This window comes from Alternaria hordeiaustralica (genome assembly GCF_023758085.1).
Source record: "Alternaria hordeiaustralica strain BMP 2776 chromosome Unknown scaffold_6, whole genome shotgun sequence".
Lineage (NCBI taxonomy): Eukaryota > Fungi > Ascomycota > Dothideomycetes > Pleosporales > Pleosporaceae > Alternaria > Alternaria hordeiaustralica.
Window position 1 is genome coordinate 1,157,430 of NW_026056778.1, and position 18,090 is coordinate 1,175,519.

At 52.9% G+C, this 18,090-nt stretch overlaps 6 protein-coding genes across 6 annotated transcripts; 3 read left to right on the top strand and 3 right to left on the bottom strand.

Annotated features, from left to right (window-relative positions):
• Positions 1–301: 301 nt before the first annotated feature.
• J4E84_004286 (uncharacterized protein) lies at positions 302–1,708 on the bottom strand (the record flags this gene model as incomplete). The annotated part of the gene is made up of 1 exon (XM_049386894.1): positions 302–1,708. The coding sequence occupies one exon, from the start codon at positions 1,706–1,708 to the stop codon at positions 302–304; it is 1,407 nt and encodes a 468-aa protein (XP_049245664.1).
• Positions 1,709–2,747: 1,039 nt separating this feature from the next.
• Positions 2,748–3,528, top strand: J4E84_004287 (uncharacterized protein; the record flags this gene model as incomplete). Its single annotated transcript, XM_049386895.1, has 4 exons — positions 2,748–2,945; positions 3,005–3,212; positions 3,262–3,449; positions 3,511–3,528. The coding sequence occupies 4 exons, from the start codon at positions 2,748–2,750 to the stop codon at positions 3,526–3,528; spliced, it is 612 nt and encodes a 203-aa protein (XP_049245665.1).
• Positions 3,529–5,020: 1,492 nt separating this feature from the next.
• Positions 5,021–6,211, top strand: J4E84_004288 (uncharacterized protein; the record flags this gene model as incomplete). The annotated part of the gene is made up of 1 exon (XM_049386896.1): positions 5,021–6,211. One exon carries the CDS (start codon positions 5,021–5,023, stop codon positions 6,209–6,211), a length of 1,191 nt encoding a protein of 396 aa, XP_049245666.1.
• A 298-nt stretch (positions 6,212–6,509) lies between these two features.
• J4E84_004289 (uncharacterized protein) lies at positions 6,510–8,910 on the bottom strand (the record flags this gene model as incomplete). Its single annotated transcript, XM_049386897.1, has 2 exons — positions 6,510–8,697; positions 8,762–8,910. 2 exons carry the CDS (start codon positions 8,908–8,910, stop codon positions 6,510–6,512), a joined length of 2,337 nt encoding a protein of 778 aa, XP_049245667.1.
• Positions 8,911–11,651: 2,741 nt separating this feature from the next.
• J4E84_004290 (uncharacterized protein) lies at positions 11,652–13,733 on the top strand (the record flags this gene model as incomplete). Its single annotated transcript, XM_049386898.1, has 2 exons — positions 11,652–11,985; positions 12,034–13,733. The coding sequence occupies 2 exons, from the start codon at positions 11,652–11,654 to the stop codon at positions 13,731–13,733; spliced, it is 2,034 nt and encodes a 677-aa protein (XP_049245668.1).
• A 288-nt stretch (positions 13,734–14,021) lies between these two features.
• Positions 14,022–16,151, bottom strand: J4E84_004291 (uncharacterized protein; the record flags this gene model as incomplete). The annotated part of the gene is made up of 1 exon (XM_049386899.1): positions 14,022–16,151. The coding sequence occupies one exon, from the start codon at positions 16,149–16,151 to the stop codon at positions 14,022–14,024; it is 2,130 nt and encodes a 709-aa protein (XP_049245669.1).
• Positions 16,152–18,090: the final 1,939 nt, after the last annotated feature.

Consider the following 18,090-nt stretch of genomic DNA (forward strand, 5'->3'; position numbering starts at 1 on the left):
ACTTGAGCTACGCCAGAATATGCTCACTCAACATGCAAGGCTCAGTCATCTGGTTCATAACATACCATGACGGCTTAATTGACCCAGATTCCATGACTGTATTGACTCGTTCAACGTGTAACTAACTACCACATCGGGCGCACTAGTGCATCGATCACTACACAGCCGAAAGATGCGAACTAGAAACCCAGCTGGTTCTAGTTACAGTGTTACAAACGAGCTCCTTCGACTGCTCTCTTGACCTTTTGAACACTTCATGACACATGGCACGCGTAACCTTCTCCACCACCCTGTTACAGTCCTACCGCCTCCGCTCACCATTCTCGCTGCCCTTACCCTCTAGACGCCCGGTGATCTTCTTCTCGAATTCATCAGGATGAAGCGTTCTGCCTGTCTTGTCCCTGAATCGCCAGCTGACCCTATTCCATACCATTGAGCAATCTTGTTGTAAGATGCGAGCGACTAGACGCAAGTCATCGGCGGAGAACGTATCGTCAGGTTTGACTTCGAGTTCGAGAGGACGAGCGGCGATGGGGCGGGCGTTGTTGTTGTTGCCGTTGTTGGCATTAGGCTGAGGGGACGCTCGCGGAGGCACTTTGTTTGAAGTGGCTTTCTGCCTTGAAGCTTTCGCATCTCCGGCACCGCCGCCGGTGTTGTTTTTCTGGTTGTTGTTCGTCCCTTTACTCCGGTTGTTTCCACCGATATTGTCCCAGCTCGCGGCAGCATCATTCGCGCCGTCTTCACCACCCGTAGTGGCGCCAGTGCCCCATCCAACTTGGGTTTCCCAAGCATTCGTACCAGTACCTGCAGCATCTCCCCCAGCATAGTCCCAGCTTACAGTACCGCCCCATACATCGGGTGCTTTGTCCCCAGAATTGTTCTTGTCGCCAGACTCGTCTTTGCCGTTACTAGTATCTTCTCCAAACGTGAGACCCAATAAACCGCCATCATCCCCCGTCTCCTCTTCCTTCTTCTCTTCTTTCTTCGTGTCATCCTTGTTGTTTCCATCATGTTGATCTGTTTTCTTCCCCTTCTTTCCCTTCTTGCCTCCACCCCCTTGGTTGGCCTCGTTGGCCTTGTATCCCTTCGGTTGGATCTCTTTGAAACGGTCGATGCAATCTTGCTTTGTCTTACCACCAATCTCTTCGCCCATCTGAGCCCAACTTTTCGAAGTTTTAGTTTTCAGCTGTATCAGCTTTTCATCTTGCTCTTTAGTCCATCCGTTTGACTCCCCATCCTTCTTGCCATCATCTTCTGGGACTGTGTTGTTGTCCGGGACATTCGTAGCTTCCCAAGGTGCTGCGGGTTCATCTTTCTTCTCTTTGTTGTCGTCGCCACCTGTAGCATCTGGAGTAGTACCCCAGGTGGCTGCAAATGGATCGTTTGTGTCATTGCCCGATTCCTGTACGACCCATCCATCACCTTGGTTACTTGAGGCCTTCTTCGAGCTCGACTTCTTCGATTCGCTCTTTGCATTGGTGTCACCCCACCCATCGTTACCCCACAAGTTATCTCCATCAGTGGCGGGCTTGGTCGAAGCTGCTTTCTTTGGGGTATTCTTCGCACCTGCTAGCTCCTTTGCCGGCTGTCGTTCAGAAGGTACCTTCGCAAGGCTGGCTGCAGTAAGTCGTGGTTTGCCGGTGCCTGTGAGCCTGCCTTTTCGTCCGTCGCTCGCGGTCCACTCTACGATGCGACCAGGAGTAGACATCTGGTGGCAATTAGCCTAAAGCTTCGTCATGGTATTCAATGGGGGCAGTCACTATGTTAGCAGGTTGGCCGGGCTTCCTAGTTTGCGGCGGAGGCGGAGGTGCGGGTGGCTTTACTTCCTTGTACGGCTTGTCGCTAAAGCCTAGGATGTATGCCATGGACACTCTACGCGGAACGCCATTTGCATCCGTCATCCCGATAGCTTGGAGGTGCAGGCGCTGAGTTCGAAGTGAGGGTGTTGACACCGTGCGCAAGAAAGGACGCGGTCCGTAAGCGACGACGACGAAAACGCCACGCGGAGACGAGCGGCAATTGAAGTGAATAAAGCAAGCTGAGGTTGAGCGCACAAGAAAGACGTGCTGTTGTTGCGGGGACAAGTGTGGGAGCGGACTGACGATGGTCTTGGCGGCAAACAGATCTGTTCAGAACCTCTAAATTTGGACGGCAGAAGAGAAGGGTACATGACCGAACGATAACAGAATTTAAAGAAAGGACGTTATCATAAGACCTACGCGCACAGAAGAAAGGAAGTAGACGACGAAGAGAATATTTCATGAGAGATACACGGGTGTTACCTTCCGCCTCAACTCGTTGACGTAGATATCCAGGCTACCAGCGATCTGAGCTGCTGAATCACGACACACCATCTCCATGGTTCCCAGCTGTACCTTGAAGTTCTGTAGTAGCGCATTGTGGTAACCGTGCGAGACCCTGAAGGGTAGCGGATGTCAGCGCACGCAGACTGCACAGCGAATCGCGAAATTGTCATGTCATGTACTGATCCCTAACATATTAGAACAAATGCTGCATCGCATCCAGGATTCACTAGGAAGGCTGTGAACGAACAACAATATTGCGGGGTGTAGGACAGAGCAGGACGCCGTTCGAAGGAAGTTGAGACGGAGCCGTGGCTGACTAATCTGAACGCTAACTTTCTGGGCCCTTGCATTGCGGGCAAGCTGGCATCTCCGTGTACGTAGCTTGGCGCTCGACGAAACACCGAATTCGACACGACAGAGCAGCATCACCATACACCCGCCATGCTGTTCCCATCTCTCGCCATGCTCGCTGCGGCGAGCAGCTTGCTGTCATTCGCGACGGCGCACAACATCCAAATGAAGGCCCACCAGCGCGAATGCTTCCACGAGTCCCTCCACAAGGACGACAAGATGACAGTCACGTTCCAAGTCGGCGACCGGGAGTTTGGCGGCAGCGGAAACCTGGAGATCGATTTCTGGGTGCGTCAATGAGACTCCAATTCTGCCTCCAAACCACATAGCTGACTATTTATCCACAGATCGAGACGCCCTCTCGAAGCTACCAAGTCCACGAACGCGGCGTATCCTCCGGCGACCACTCCTTCGACGCCAAAGAAGACGGCAAATACACATACTGCTTCAACAACGAGCACTGGGGCGCAAACACGAAGGAGGTCTCGTTCAACGTGCACGGCATTGTCTACGTCCCTGAATCGGAAGCCCCCCAAGACCCATTGGAGAAGGAGGGTGAGGAACTACACTGAGCAGCTGGAGAGGATAGTACTGACAGAACTAGTGCGGACAATGTCGGAACTCGTCTCCCAGGTCAAGGACGAGCAGAGCTACATCATCGTGCGCGAGCGCGTACACAGGAATACTGCTGAGAGCACCAACGCGCGCATCAAGTGGTGGAGCATCTTCCAGTTGATGGTACTCATCGGCCAGGGGTTCTTCCAGGTGTGGTGGCTCAAACGGTTCTTTGAGGTAACCAACACCCGTGCATCCTATCATCATTCCAACAGTATCCAACTAATCCCGTCTACAGGTCAAGCGTGTTGTTTAGCTTTCCCTCTTCTTTCTCACGAGCTGCGTGCGGCGCAACATCTCTAGTTTTTGCCGCCAGTCTACGCACTTTGTCTCGATTCTTCTGGCGTTGGAAGCGTTGAATAAGCACAGGAAAAGGCGGGAGTATGGTGGTTACTTTATGACTCATCAGCGAGATCTGGGTAAGATTACATTTTCATATGCAGAGTTCATCCAGTTCGCTCTATGTTCCACGGGTCTGCTTCTGCCTACGAAGCTTGGCACGGATGGACCCGACTAAAGACTGGTTTGGGTCAGCTGATTCGAAGACAGCCTGGCACCTCGAGAAGAAGATCATTTTAGTGGTTGATGAAGACAGGTTCCGTGAATGTTAGTGTGGTTAGCCCACCTCAACGTATTACTGAATCATTCACCAATCTTGCTTCCATCTGCGGCATTTCTATATAAAGGTGCTCGTATATCACTCCATCTTAATAGATTTGTCCCTACCTCAATGCTCTCAGCCCAATTTTCAACCCTTCGTTTGCCATCAATCTCCTGATCCATCTCATTATGTCAACAACAGACCAGTCAGGCAGCGACGTTGTAGCCTCAACGTGGTCAATCCGCCACTTTGTGCGCGTCTCTATCCGCAGTTGTCGGGTGAAGGCGGGAGACACGTCGCGAATTTGCACTATCGGTGTACTCCTTTGTGTTGTCGGGGTAGCGTGCCTTCTATCACTGGTCGCTGCTGCCTCTCATACGACCGTCACCACGAGCAACGGCAGTATAAATAGTCAACAACCCCCGCCCGCCTCCCCCAACACCAAATATGCGCCTCTCGATCCAACCTGCTGCAAGTACACCAGATGAACCCTTCACAACATGGCGCGCCTTCCGGCTGGCCTCAGGCTATGAGCTTGGATGACGTGCATGACGCTGCATCCGCGCGCAAAGACTCGATGGCTACGTTTGGCGCTCCCTCTCCACAAACAACTGCGGCAAGTACTTTCATCTCAACTCCTCTTTCCCCTGAGCCCGAAATTCTCCACCAGCCGCAACATCGGTACAACCTGCCTGTACCACATTGGGCGAACAGGCAACGACCACCTACTCCGCCCCTTCACCACCTCGACGATGTGCGCCAACATGAGAAACGATTGCGAGGCCCTTCAGAGTATACATCGCCTTACAGCACATTTGCACCAGCATACATTCAGCCCTCAGTATCGAACATTCAGGGTTATCCGTCACAACAGACTGTCGCTCCACCCCCTCGATTTCATCCATCTGCCAATATTCTGCAACCGTCGCCTCTATTACTAGTACGTATCCCTTGCTATCATGCCAACATAGGGAAAATCTGAACAGGTCTGGAGCCTACATCGACGTTAGGGCACCTACCTTGCAGGTTTTCATGCTGATGTAGGCTGCAGACCTGTCCAGTTTTCCCTTGTATGAGGTTACTATTCGTGCTAACAGCTTGACAGAAAGCGCCCTCTATCCAGCATTGGCCAACTCACAACCTTAGCATGGTAGATGCACAGAGCAAGAAGAAGCAGGACGAGTACAAAAGAAAGGGCGAGGTAGCGAGGAGAAAGACAGTTTCCGCCCAAGCTTCAGCGCCGCAGTACGAACTGATCAAGGAGCCTACATCGATGCCTCGCAAACGCAAGGCTTCAATTATTGACGACTTGACAACTACAACTGCACCTCCTCCTCGCTTTAGACGTCTTCTTCCGGGTTCACCCAAACCAAAACATGGGCAGCAACAGAGCTTCACAAGCAGCCCCGTGGTAAACCACCACCCGACTCCTCATCTACCGCAACCGGGCCCCATGCACTACATCGATCTGCGGCAGTATCACCCACCACCGTATATTTCTCCCTACCCACAGTATCAAGAACCGGTTCATGCGCGACCCTTGGTTTACATGCCTCAACACCAACCGCATACGCCCGCAGCACCTCCACCACCGCCTCCCAAGATTGTCCACCCTGAGACTATACCCCAAGATATCACAAGCACCTACGACGAGTACAGGTGGCCGGTCGTTCTATATGAGCTTGAACCTGGACATGGCTTCGACTTTGCCGAGTCCTTTTTACAAAATCAGTTGGAGGAAGGAATCTACCACTCAGACAGCAACAGATGGGACGCGCATATTACAGCAGGCTTCATCAAGAATGGAAACAGAATGTCGCTTCTAGTTTTACACAACGCTGCGAACCCGTTCCAGTATGACCCACCGGCCACAACGACTACCAGCATCGGCGTATATGGAATGTTTGCTCATGAGCATAACGAGATCCATTGGACGACTGTTGCGCCATCTGTTCACAAATGGCTCCGCTTATCCATGGAAGCGGATCTTCTCACGGTCAAACAGAAGTGGTTTCCCGACATGAAGGCTTCTGACAAGCGGTTTCATCGCGCGTATTGGTTGGCTGCCAATAAACTGCCGCTCAACCGCATACTGAACCATAATGTGGCACCCGAGGAGCCGTACGGAGTGTTTGAAGATAACGAGAAGAATAACTTTGTGATTACGGAAGAGGACCTGCAGTACGGGTGGGATGGAGAGAGTGTATCGGTGGAGAAATCGGAGAAGATCTGGGAGAGTATTGTCGATGCGATGGAGGGAGTGGACCTGGCGGACGTCGAGCATGTGTCTATAGGAGGATCAGAGAGGGCGTTTACGGCGGACTGGTTTAGCAAGTGAGGGTGCACTCGCTACCCAAGTCTGCGATGCCATGAGCTCATATACGATGGAGAAGGAGGTTTTCAGGAAAGGAAGTGGCTGCCAGTGGGCCCGCATGTAGTATAGTCTCAGTTAGAGAAATGAATGACAATCAAAACCACCAGAACACTTTGGACATTCATCTGCTATCCACAAGCGCTAATGAGAAAGCTAGTCTACTTCCAACTCTATCAGGCCGAAGCCATGGCTCTCGGTAAAAATAGTCCACCGTCCCACTGCGTTATCAAGACAAGGGTCTCTCCAACATCCAAATCTAGCACTAATCATCGATCTCCTCGTCTTGAACACTCATCGTCTCTACGCTCTCGGCAAGGCTTAGGCCCGTTCCGCCCGCTCTCAAGGAAGGTTTCTTCCCTTTGCCCTTTGTTCTCTTCTTGCTTTTCGCAACGCTGGTCTCGCCCACTGGCGGTGCATCCCTGACCCAGCGTGAGATGGCTTCCGCTCGTTCAGTACTGATGGGATATTCGCGACCGTCATCTTGCGCCCAGCGCTTAGGTGGGGTGGGTTGTGGTGACATTGGGTTCCCATCTGGGTCGCTAGGGGGAGATTGCTGCCTCTTCTTCTCGGCCTCCTCGTCCTCTCTGTTCCGGCGCTCGCGCGCGCGAACCGCACGCTGAAAGCTTTCTTCGTCGACGACGCGTTCGTCGGCTAGGGCTTCGAGGATGGCTTCGTGCTTCTGACGTTCGCGTCGTTGGGCTTCTGTTTCGCCGCCACCGGATCCGTTCATGCCGTTCTTTCCTGCTACGTCTGTGGAGCCGTTCTTGCCGCCTCCGTGGCCAGGTAGGGGTGCAGGGCGACAGAGGTTCTCCCAGGATGTTGACAGGCCGATCCAGTTCCCAGCTCTACGGAGGACTTCGATCCAGTCTGCGCGTGCGGGAGAACGTGCGGCGAGGAAGATAGGGTAGCCGTCGCAGACGCGGGCGAGGCGGGCGGCATTGTGGGCGTGGCGGAGGTGTTCTTTGGGTGGTGTTTGTATGAGCGCGTGGCAGAGGAGAAGACTATGCAGGGCGTCTGTAATGAGGGGGTGGTATGTTATACTCTCGTGGCTATCTGCGAAGGCGGTGGCCGCTGCTGAGGCTGCGGACTCGGACGAGTTGCGAGGCGGTGGATACGGGGGTAGAGAGGCGGGAGGTGCAGCATCGAAGAGCTGGGAGACTTTGAAGATCTCCGGTGGAGGGAGTTTGGGCCACGATGCGCGGTCAGAGGATGATTTGGTCGGGCCGCGGTGAGGGACGAGGGCTTCGGAGATGGGCGATGAGGCACCGTTTGTCTGCTCGATGAGGCGGTTCATGTTCGGTTTGATCTTATCATTCGAATAGCCGTTGGGGCTGCCGTTCGCCGAGTGGCCCAGTCTGCGCAAGAACTCTTCGGCGAGCTCAGCGGAGATACCGGGCGTGTAGTCGAAGTGTGAGAGGAAGGCGACATAGTCTCGTAGGGCGCGTTTGGCGTTCTGGCGGACTTGCTTGCGGGCTTCGAGGCGAAGATGATTGCTGTGCGCTTCTTCTGGTGTTATCGGATCTGGTTCCTTACCTTCAGCGATTTGGGCATCTCGCCGTGCCTTTGCCTCTTCGGCTGCCTGTAGGCCGTCTAGCGCAGCATTGACATGGCCGCATGCTATAGTGAAGTATACGCCAGCGCGATGGAACAGCAGCTGTGTCTCGAGCGAATTAGGGTGGTCTTCGTCGGGGATCTTGACTTCCTGCCGCCAATCCCGCCCATATTGTTCCTGGAGCGTCTTTGCCAGCACCAGCTGATCGTTGCCTGCGCGATGCTGTGCCATCATGTACCGCGCTGTGCTCAGGGCCTCACTCAGGTCCTTGGCCGAGTTCACGTAGTCCTCCTTGAAGATTCTTGTCAATGCGCGCGTTCGAAGGGGGCTCCCGTCGTTGGGTCGCTCGCTGATGATTTCATTCAAAGTATGCAAAGGTGTACACTGCGCCATCATGCGGCTGGGAATCTTCTCGTGGAAGAAGTGGACGTACTTGGCGTCGACGTTGTTGGGCTCGCGCTGCAGCACCAGGTGCGCGACGTCTTCCAGCGTGCTCGCGCTCTGCATGGTAGCTACACTGGCCGCGATCTCGTCCAAATGATATGCCTGACTCAGCTTGCTCGTCGCCAGCTCCCGCATACGATGCTTCCGCTCTCTACTCAGCTTCGAGGTCCCCCCTCCCCCGTAGCCTATCCCCAGCGCGGCGGCATTGCCCAGCATGCTGTTGTTCCCATTGAGGCTGTTGCTGAGGGCGGCCGACGTCAAGCCCGACGTGGCGCGCACAGCCAGGTTGGTCGCCTCGTCGACGGCCTTGCGGATCTTGACGAGGTCGTAGAAGACGGCGGGGTCAATCGGGTGGGGGCGCGGGGAGAGGTAGTTGCTGTGGGCGAGCGACTCGAGGACCTCGGGGGGCAGCTGCAGCCAGGGGCCGTGGAACGAAGAGATGTAGCGCCAATGCCTGTAGTCCCGCCATTAGGGTATTGTCTCTGTGCATCACGACGGCAGTACCCGCCCAAACTCACTTGTTGCGGCAGATGATGAGGGCAGACGTCGAGGGCTCGCCGGCCGGCTTCTTCGCGGTTGCTGCGCCGTTGGAGGCGGGCGGCGGCGTCGACGAGGCGCTGCCGTTGGGCGCGGCATCAGCCTGCGCGCTCTTCTTCTTGCGCGCCATGTTCCAATGTCTTCGGTATACAACTCTCGCCGGGGACGTCTGCTCTGCACTGGCTGGAATGATGCCGTATCGATAATAAATTTCGTCTTGGCGTTAGCGCGGAGACGGAGCTTGTGTCTTTGTCTCCGACACGGCACCCTTCACCTCCCTCGTCGCGTCGTCCCAGCCATCCTCCCTCACAACGCGCTTTCTTTTACCTCGATCGCGTCTTCTCTCACACAGTGATGCATTCTCGTGCCTCGCGCTATCACACCTGCCCATGTCGTCAGGCGGCTGGCATGGGTCGCCCTTCCTTCGCGTGATGCTTGACAGGGGCTTGCAACGGCCTCCTGCAGCGCCCTGTTCTAGCTTTACCCCACCGGTTCTTTGCAGGACCTTCCACGACGACTTCCCATGATGTCACTCTTTTCCTAGGCAAGGTCTTTGGCGGCTTTCTTTGAGCTGCACATTTGGAATTCCATCAGTACTACTGCGTGTTCAGCAATCATCACAACCCTTATTCGCTATACGTGCCTTCCTCACCAGCCAATCGTCACCGTCTGCCCTCAGTATGGTGGTGCCGGCACACGGTCCAGGCTGCCATGTCGCCCGCTGGACTTCTCACGGCTTCCCGATATATCACCGTTATTGGAGGGGCTAAGTCGCTCGAAGGGGCCTTGTCCGGATTCTATGCGAGATTCGCTGACTGAGAGTCGTCGCTTGGCATGGTGGCTGTTTGCTCCCACACCACCCAACACATTGGCACCATATCTTGTGCCCTGGTACATCTCCCAGTCGATGCAGAACGGAGCCTCTTCAAGCTTTTACTAAGACCACATGAGAAGCATGGTTAGTCCAGAGTCCGCAATGGCTGGACTACGAAATGTCTCTTGGCTCCAACTTCAGCGCTGGGTTCAGCCTCATGTAATGGCCAAGTCAACGAATGCGGGAACGCTGTAGAGACATGGAGCTAATCATCCACGTTTCACGCTTCCAGGTCATGACGAATTGTGCACACATTTTTCAACATGCGCAATCAGTGGTCATGTGCACGCATCTTCGGCAGCGAACGCGCATCATGCAACTTTATCGTGGCAATCGCTGTACACACCATCTCTACAGCCTTCGCGAGAGTGCCTCGAGCTCTACCTTCCCAAACGGCTTAGCGAAACACGTCTCGCACGAACTTGAAGCTTGTCCCTATCGGGTCAAAGGGCGCCGGTCACACTGCATGCATCTATTGTTTCCGGGAACTGATCCCGCTCGGGGATGCATGCGCAGATGTACGCGTACCCAGAGCAGGCTCCTGAAATATTGTTGATATGCAAGAACTGTCTGCTGTACTGAACTTATATCTGTAGCGCATTGGCGTGATCAGGCTATCCGAGTGTCAGTTTCATGAGTTGTCTACAGATCGGAAACCGGAGTCTCGGTCTTGACGCGGATGCTCAATGTGACTACAACGGATTGTCATTCCGACGAACGCATTGCCGACGCCATTGTCAAATCGTTGCCACGTCCGACTAGTGCTCCATGTTTTCAATCGCGAGGATGACAAACCACGCGCGCCACTGAAGCGCGTTGGCGTTGCGCACCAAAGGAACGCCTAGGCAAAGCAGCGTATTCCAGTATGTTCAGAGTGTGCCGCCATCGGTTGAGGGGTAACATTTGCTAGTCATACCCAAACCCAGACAACTCATATCATGCCATCTGCGAGATGCACGAATTGTCTCATACTTCTGGTTACTATGATAACTACCGAATTATGCAGACTGGGCCTGTTATGATCGTCGTCGTTGTAAACGAACGTTTCGTCGTGCCTTCGATCGTCGGCTGCACTGACACGGCACACGCTCCGTCCGGGAGATACTCGACAAGGATGCTTGGCCGTCTATTCGTGGAGCTTGACTTAAAGCTTAATTCAAGGCGCTAGTGTGCGGCTTCAACGAGCCTTGCGCGGGGTGGCTGACGGAAGCTAATTCGGTGCTGATGAGGTGTATTGCGGGGTAATTTTATCCAAACATCTCTGTCCCTCAACAAAGAGTCCTCTACCATGCAATTTGAGTTCGCCGTTGCCAATCCACTAAGTCAGATGTACGCGATCCGGTTATCTCCAAAAAGCTTGAGTAGGGCCCGAGGGCGATGCTAGTTGCAACTCAAACCTGGGTTGCCTCTGCTTAGGCATATCGGCAGTGTGACAAGCGCCTGTCTAATATCTTACCGGCCCCTGCTGGTGTTGACAGCGTGACTACGTCTTTGCGCCTCAGTGGTGTGTTACGAAACGAAGGCCGAATCACAACTACGTCGAAATCTCCACTCCTCCTCGCCCACACCTCGGTGTCCAAGACGGAAGGTCGAGACTTGAGCAGGGTATCAGACATGGCAGCTGCAGTTCACTTCCTCATTGGACATCGCGGGACCGGCATGCTGACGTCTTGTTGCCATGATTGGCAGTTCCTCGACGCGATTTCGCCTAGACGTTCCCAGCATGTTTCCATGCGGGTAAGCGGTTGAGAGTGGGTGTGCTGACCGGCCACCCAGTAGGCTCAATTAAAGCGCTGTGGCTTCGAGACCCAGTTTCATCGACAGGACGCTACCTTGTGGTCGATAACGCCGATTCCCAGGATGTGCGGAGTATATCTTTGATATGCCGTGCTCTAGGGTAACCCTCAATAAGCCTCTTTCACTGCTCAACGAGGCACTGTGCTAGCTCTGAAACATCTTTTGTCGCTTTGGCTTTGCCTGCTATCTGCCAACCCACTATGGAGTATCTCAGGAAGAAGGCTCAAGGAAGCCGAGAAGCGATAGCCACTGATACTACCCTCCAGCGGACGATACGGTATGGCACGAAAGCTGTCCGCGCCGCACCTTCAGTGGCAGGCCAATATCTACTTCAGAAGGCGCCCATCATTCAATGGCTGCCGAAGTACAATCCGCGATGGCTACTGAACGACACATTAGCCGGTATCACTGTTGGCGTTCTGCTCATCCCTCAGTCTCTGGCGTACGCGAAGATTGCGACAATCCCCGGACAGTATGGACTCATGTCGAGTTGGCTGCCTAACTTTCTGTACCTGATCATGGGTACATCTAAGGGTAAGTCGTTGCTACTCATTGCAACCTTTTTTACTAAGACTTGCACAGACCTGTCTACTGGTCCTACGTCGCTCATGGGTCTCTTGACAGCGGAGATAATCGCAGATGTTGCTCAAGACGGATACTCACCACAAGCTATCGCTTCCGCGGTTGCTATGTCCGTCGGCATCTACTCCATGACGCTAGGCTTGCTCAAGCTAGGATTTCTGCTGGAGTTTATTTCCGTGCCTGTTCTGAGCGGCTTCATCTCCGCAGCTGCCATCGTCATCATGCTCGGCCAAATCCCCTCGCTATTCGGCATCACTGTCGGCTCCGGTACGGCGAACATCATTCACGACCTTTTCGCTAAAATACCACAATACGACGGTCCGACATGCGGAGTGGGTCTTGGAGGCCTGCTCCTGCTCTATCTCATGCAAAAGATGGGGCAACGGTGGGGCAAGAAGAACAAGGCCATATGGCTGCTAGCACTTGGTCGTAGTGCTGTAGTCCTCATTCTCTTCGCTGGCATCTCGTACGCAGTGAACAAGGACATCGACCTTGAGAATGACGATCCTGTCTGGGCACTCAGCAAGGTAAAGTCTGATGGGATTGCAACGCCTCGCATGCCAGACTCGGCACTTATCGGCAAGGTATTCGCACGAAGCATTGCACCATTCATTGCAGCTGCGCTTGAGCATCTAGCTATCGCCAAAGCCTTTGGTCGCAAGAATGGCTATGTCACCGACGCCGCACAAGAGCTGGTCTATCTCGGCTTCACCAACTTCTTCAATTCCTTCTTCTCCTCCATGGCGGTCGGTGGTGCTATGTCGAGAACTGCCGTCAACTCAGAGTCTGGCGTCAAGTCTCCAGCCTATGGTTTGATTGCAGGTGGTGTCGTCATCCTCAGTATCTTCAAGCTTTCGCCAGCGCTATACTGGATACCTAAAGCCACGTTGGCAGCCATTATTGTCACGGCAGTATGGCACATTGTAGTCCCCCTCAAAGTCTTCTACGGATATTGGCGCACCTCACTCGTCGACTTTACTACCTCTATGCTAGCCTTCTGGCTCACCCTCTTTGTCTCTTCAGAAGTTGGGATCGGCACGGCCGTCGGGTTCAACATCGTCTACCACCTCCTCTTTATGGCCTTCCACCGCGTTCACCGCATAACGTCTATCGAAGTGGCTTCTCACGGCCACCAACCCGGTATGCATCCCACTCCTCTCGATACCCAAGTATTCCGCATCCACCAGTCTATGCTCTTCTACAACGCCTACCACATCAAGACGCAGTGCCTCGATGCGGTCCAGACATTCAACTCCGGTGATGTGGCAACCTTAGAGGCTGCGCACGCAAACCGCAACTGGAGTGTCGCCGGTAAAGATCGCGCCTTGCGTCTGCGGACAAAAGCCGAAATCCTCGAAGAGCCTGTCCAGATCCGCAGTGTCGTGCTGGACATGTATGCCATGCATAATATCGACACAACAGGTCTTACGCATCTCAAAGACCTGAAAGCAGATATCGAAGCGTATGGTGGCAAGAACACGCAGTTCAGACTCGTAGGGTTAAACGACCGTGTTCGCGAGCGCTTCGCGAGGTTCGGGTGGAAGCTCCGCGATGTGGCTGATGTCAATAAGAAAGGCACGATGGTATATGACACAGTCGAGGAAGCTGTCTTCCGCCGCTCAAGGACTTTTTCGTCGGATGAGATTGAGGTGGAGCCTGCCGAGGTGTTTGTTGTTGGTGATGAGAAGAGTAAGGTTTAGATTACGGGTTCAAAGGTCGCATCATGGGTGCGCTACGCGTGTTGCTTCTTTCACTTCCGCTATCAGAAGTATTGTCACGATGTTATGATGAAACGCTCGTTATTCTTCAACTATACATAGTTTCACGTGTCTATACACGAGTCAGGATTCATCTATTCTGCATGTATCCACGATTCACTCTATTCCTTGTACTTCGCACAGCGACCGGGCGCAATCTTAAATCTCTCTCGCCTCGAACCCCAACTCTTTTCAACGTCTTTTACCTTCGTTTCACTCTACACTATTTATCTACTCGCTCGTCTCGGCAAAGCTCCCGAACATTCCTCTGCAGCACTCCCGGTTCTGCGCCATCTGCTCTTCCTCAGACAGCGCAGGGTCGATAACAGTACGGATATTGGACTTCAAGTCAACTGGAATGGCGCCACGCCGACCGTACACATAGGTTTCGACCTCCGCCTCCCGGTCAAGTTCCCGGAAGTTGTAAAACATCCACTCTAGCGAGCTCTCCGGAAGAGGATTTGCCGGCTTACCATGTACTGGTAGAGTGACAGCAGCCATAGATCTTCTTTCGCCAAAGCTGGCCGGCCACGGATGCGGAGATGACCTTGTGCCGTTGGGAAGTGGCTCTGGCTTAGACAGCGGATTTGCAGACCGTCCGTAGTATGGCCTTGCGGTATTCATTCTTAACAATTTATTGAATCGTTCTTGAGCGTTGGGAGGCGAGTTACGCCAATTTTCACTTGATCCAATAGTCCGCGGGGTTGGTCTCTTTGTATCGAGAGAGCTATGTTGAGGTGTTGTGGCGGTCGAGGGGCTATCGTTCGGCGGTGAAGACGTCCTGCTGGAAGGGTTTTGGCTTGCTGTAGCGGCGCTGGTCATCGCGTTGTTGCTGCTCGGCGCGTCGGATCGTACAACGGAATCTGCTTGGTTCCGCTCCATAGGCAGCAAAGAAGCCGATGCAGGCGGACTGTCGGGTTCTTCGTGTGGACAAGTCAGGGTGATCTCTGGGAACTGTCGCACCTTCCGAGGGAGCGTGACACTTTCTTGGTCTGCAACAGGCTTCAACAGATCTAACAACTTCTTTTGGAAAACGTTGAGTTCATCCTTGTTCTTGGGGATTGCGGACCGCTGTGGTGCTTTAAGAAGCGCGTCTGAGTTCGCCGCGGAAGTCATCGGAGCGAGAGGTTCTAGCGGATTGCTTAACAATCGAAGCTGCGACTTCGCTTCGTCTTTGTTTATAGGAACTGGAAACTTTTCCGCGAGCGCACGGTCAGCTGGTAGTTTCTTCTTGGTAGGAGAGGTGACGTTGAGTGGCTTAGGTACAAGCTTGGGTAGCAATTGCGTCTGCGCTTTGTACGAAAGTTGTTTCCAAAATGTCTTCGAATCGAAGAGAGGCAGTACCTCCGTTCGCACTTCCTCAGGTTTGTAGTCCGTGCGCATTTTCGCGGAGTGAGGGAGCTTCATTATGGAGAAGCTAGACCTTATGAACCGATCGAAAAGGATCTTTTCGGCTACGACAGCTTTCTCCGCCCTCGTTACCTCGATCTCCGACTCACTATGTGACTCACGCGCAGGAACGATTATCTGCGAAGTACGCAACGGCGAGCTCTTTGTCCGATATATCCCATCCTCACGCGCTAACCCCGACTTCTTCTTGGTCTTCACGCTGTCCCTGTGTTTGCGCAGACCCCAATCTTTTCTTTCTCCTATACTCTTCCAGAAGACTCTCTGCGCTACTTCGGTACGACCAGCCCGCCGAGAAATCAAGGCTGTCCAGTCGACCTGTGCCTCTGGGCAAGTATGGCAGTCGTTCTGGCAAGCGTGTAGATGCCAGATCATGGTATGAATTGGCCAGCCACTACTTTCGCACGAGAGGACGTCATCGCATGGCTCGGGAAGTTCTCTGAAGGAGACCTCGCAGACAGGGCAGCGAGCTGGGGAGAGGATTTTGAGGCAGATCAAGCGGTGGTCGAAGGCGTCGAGATCTTTCATACCCCATAGGTCCCTGTGGCAAAGGAGACAGGATGTTTTTTCCAGGTCTGGTGAGAATGATGGTATCGGTGTGGATGGTTCCTCTCTCTCATCTAGTTCGCTGTTCTCGACTTGCAGCGTCTCCAACGAGGTCTCGTCGCTGTCTCTAACCTCGTTTTCCTCCAGGGTATTCTTCGCATTCTGACTCTTCGGTTCCTTCGCCTTCTCTCTTAGACCCTCCCAACACTTGTTGAAATGAATGTTTGCTTTGGCTTTGGGCTTTAGCTCTACTCGTTGATAGCAGATGCCACACGTGGACTTATCGGCCTTTATGGCCTTCTTTGGCACAGGTGGTGGTTGACGCCTGGGTGGAGGTGGTGAATCTTTGATTTGGGCGGCTGGAATTCCAGGAGACGGAGGCGCAGTGGGGGCTTCTAGGTTGGGCATCGCATGATTGTTCATCTGGTCAGCTTTGACCTGAACAGTTCCAGGGCGATAAAATGTGAGAACGGGCGCTTGTATGTTCGTGGAATTGAAGTTGTGTTCCTGTGGCTGTGAAATAGGTCGAGCGGGTGTGATTTGATCGATCAGAAAGCCGTGAGTACGAGAAGCTTAGCCTAGTAGGTTTAGGGTACACTGAGTGTTTGTGCGTTCGGAAGCCAATGCTTTTTCACACATTCACCAAGCCAATTCAGGTTTCACGTTACAGACTGCGGAGCCACGAAGACTCTTGCTTCACCTATCCTGGTTGAGAGAGAACTGGCGCATTCTATGAGGTCCACTAAGTGAATTGATTGGTGTCTCTCCATGCCCGTCGTGAGCTTTACCTTTTTGACAACTCCTCATATATCTACGAGGAACACAAATACGACTCTTATCGATACATTTTGGTGGCTCTATCCTGTTCAAGTAAATGAATACATATCAGCCTCGAGCGGAGAATGACATGGAGATGAAGGATCCAAAAGTCTACACCCCGCTTACATATTGGTATTCCACATTTTTTGTACTGTTGTAGACTGCAGTGCACCTTTTCAGTTTCCTCATTGTAGTGTGTGGCAGCAACGTCTTGTGTAGCCGATCAAGTGTGAGCCAGGATCGCCTAGTAACTTCGTATAGCGAGGCTACGACATTGAACTCATCGTTACCGCAAAAGCCATTTATACCAGGGTTGTTACGAGTCGGAAGTGGTAGCATGTCTTCGAGGTCACCAAATGAGATGTGCCGATACAATGTTGAGAATATCGGAGAGTATCGCACGGTCGTCACCAGTATCATTCCAAGCTGAGTGAAAACCCATTGTTCATGCATACCGCATTCTAGCAAACCCCCATGGGCCTATTCAAGCTATATCATGATTACATAGAAGCTCTCTTGACCATCACGCATCTACACAACCGGTTAACATTGTCTACCATGATCCATCGAAACATGACAGCCCACAACTACATTGTCATTGTGAAAGATATCGAAAAAGGCTGCGCTACCTTCAGCCAGTGGGACCAACTCAGCACAAACATGGTCTTTGCGCTTCCATGGCGACTTCTGCAGCAATGTCCAGATGGACTGATACTAGACGAGCCCGAAACGGTGGAGAAGTTGGCCGAAAAAGAAGATGCCTTGTCGGACTGGGACAATGAGAACTGCGGCGTCCGGTGGGACGCAACTTCAGGCTGGACTTTCAAGTCTCTAGAGAAGCCAGACGCACCTAGTACCGAAGAAGACGCATCTGGAGACTTTACTCCGCAACCGAGCCTCACAGATTCTGTCGAAGAGGAAGTCCTGGCATATATAGCGACACTACACACTTGTCGGAAGCCTTACCCGCATGTATGCCCGTTAGTGCTGAGGAAGGTCCCAAGGCGCCTGAGCTGCAGACGGAACACTCGTGATCGCATCGACGCTTTTCGAAGTCTTGAAAAATTTACCGGATCACGATTTGGAAATGGCACTTCAATGCTAAGAAACGAGCTTCTAGTGAGCCATAACGAAGACCATGCAACCACAAATAGTGATGTTGTTAAATTTGACTCGTTCAGGTTAGCGCATCTTTGGTACGAGCGTTTTGACTCAAAGGCTGGGGGGTACGATATGACGGGCATTAAACTGCTCGAAGAAGAGCCTGGTCAGATAATAGTCCGTGGTCCTAGAAGTTTAGCACAAGAAGAGTACTAATGCCAGTATGGAAGCATTTCAGCCTTTAGACGTGTTGATAAGAATTGTACTTGTGCTTCTCGCATTGTGCTGCATACACACTATCAGATGTTAATAAATATACAGTTCTAAAGATGATGTATACTCCCAACTAAAAGATGATTTACTGGAACACTTTTGTAAAATGGGATACAAGTTGCAGCCGCCCTTGGTAAGGTCTTCTTGGCTCGCA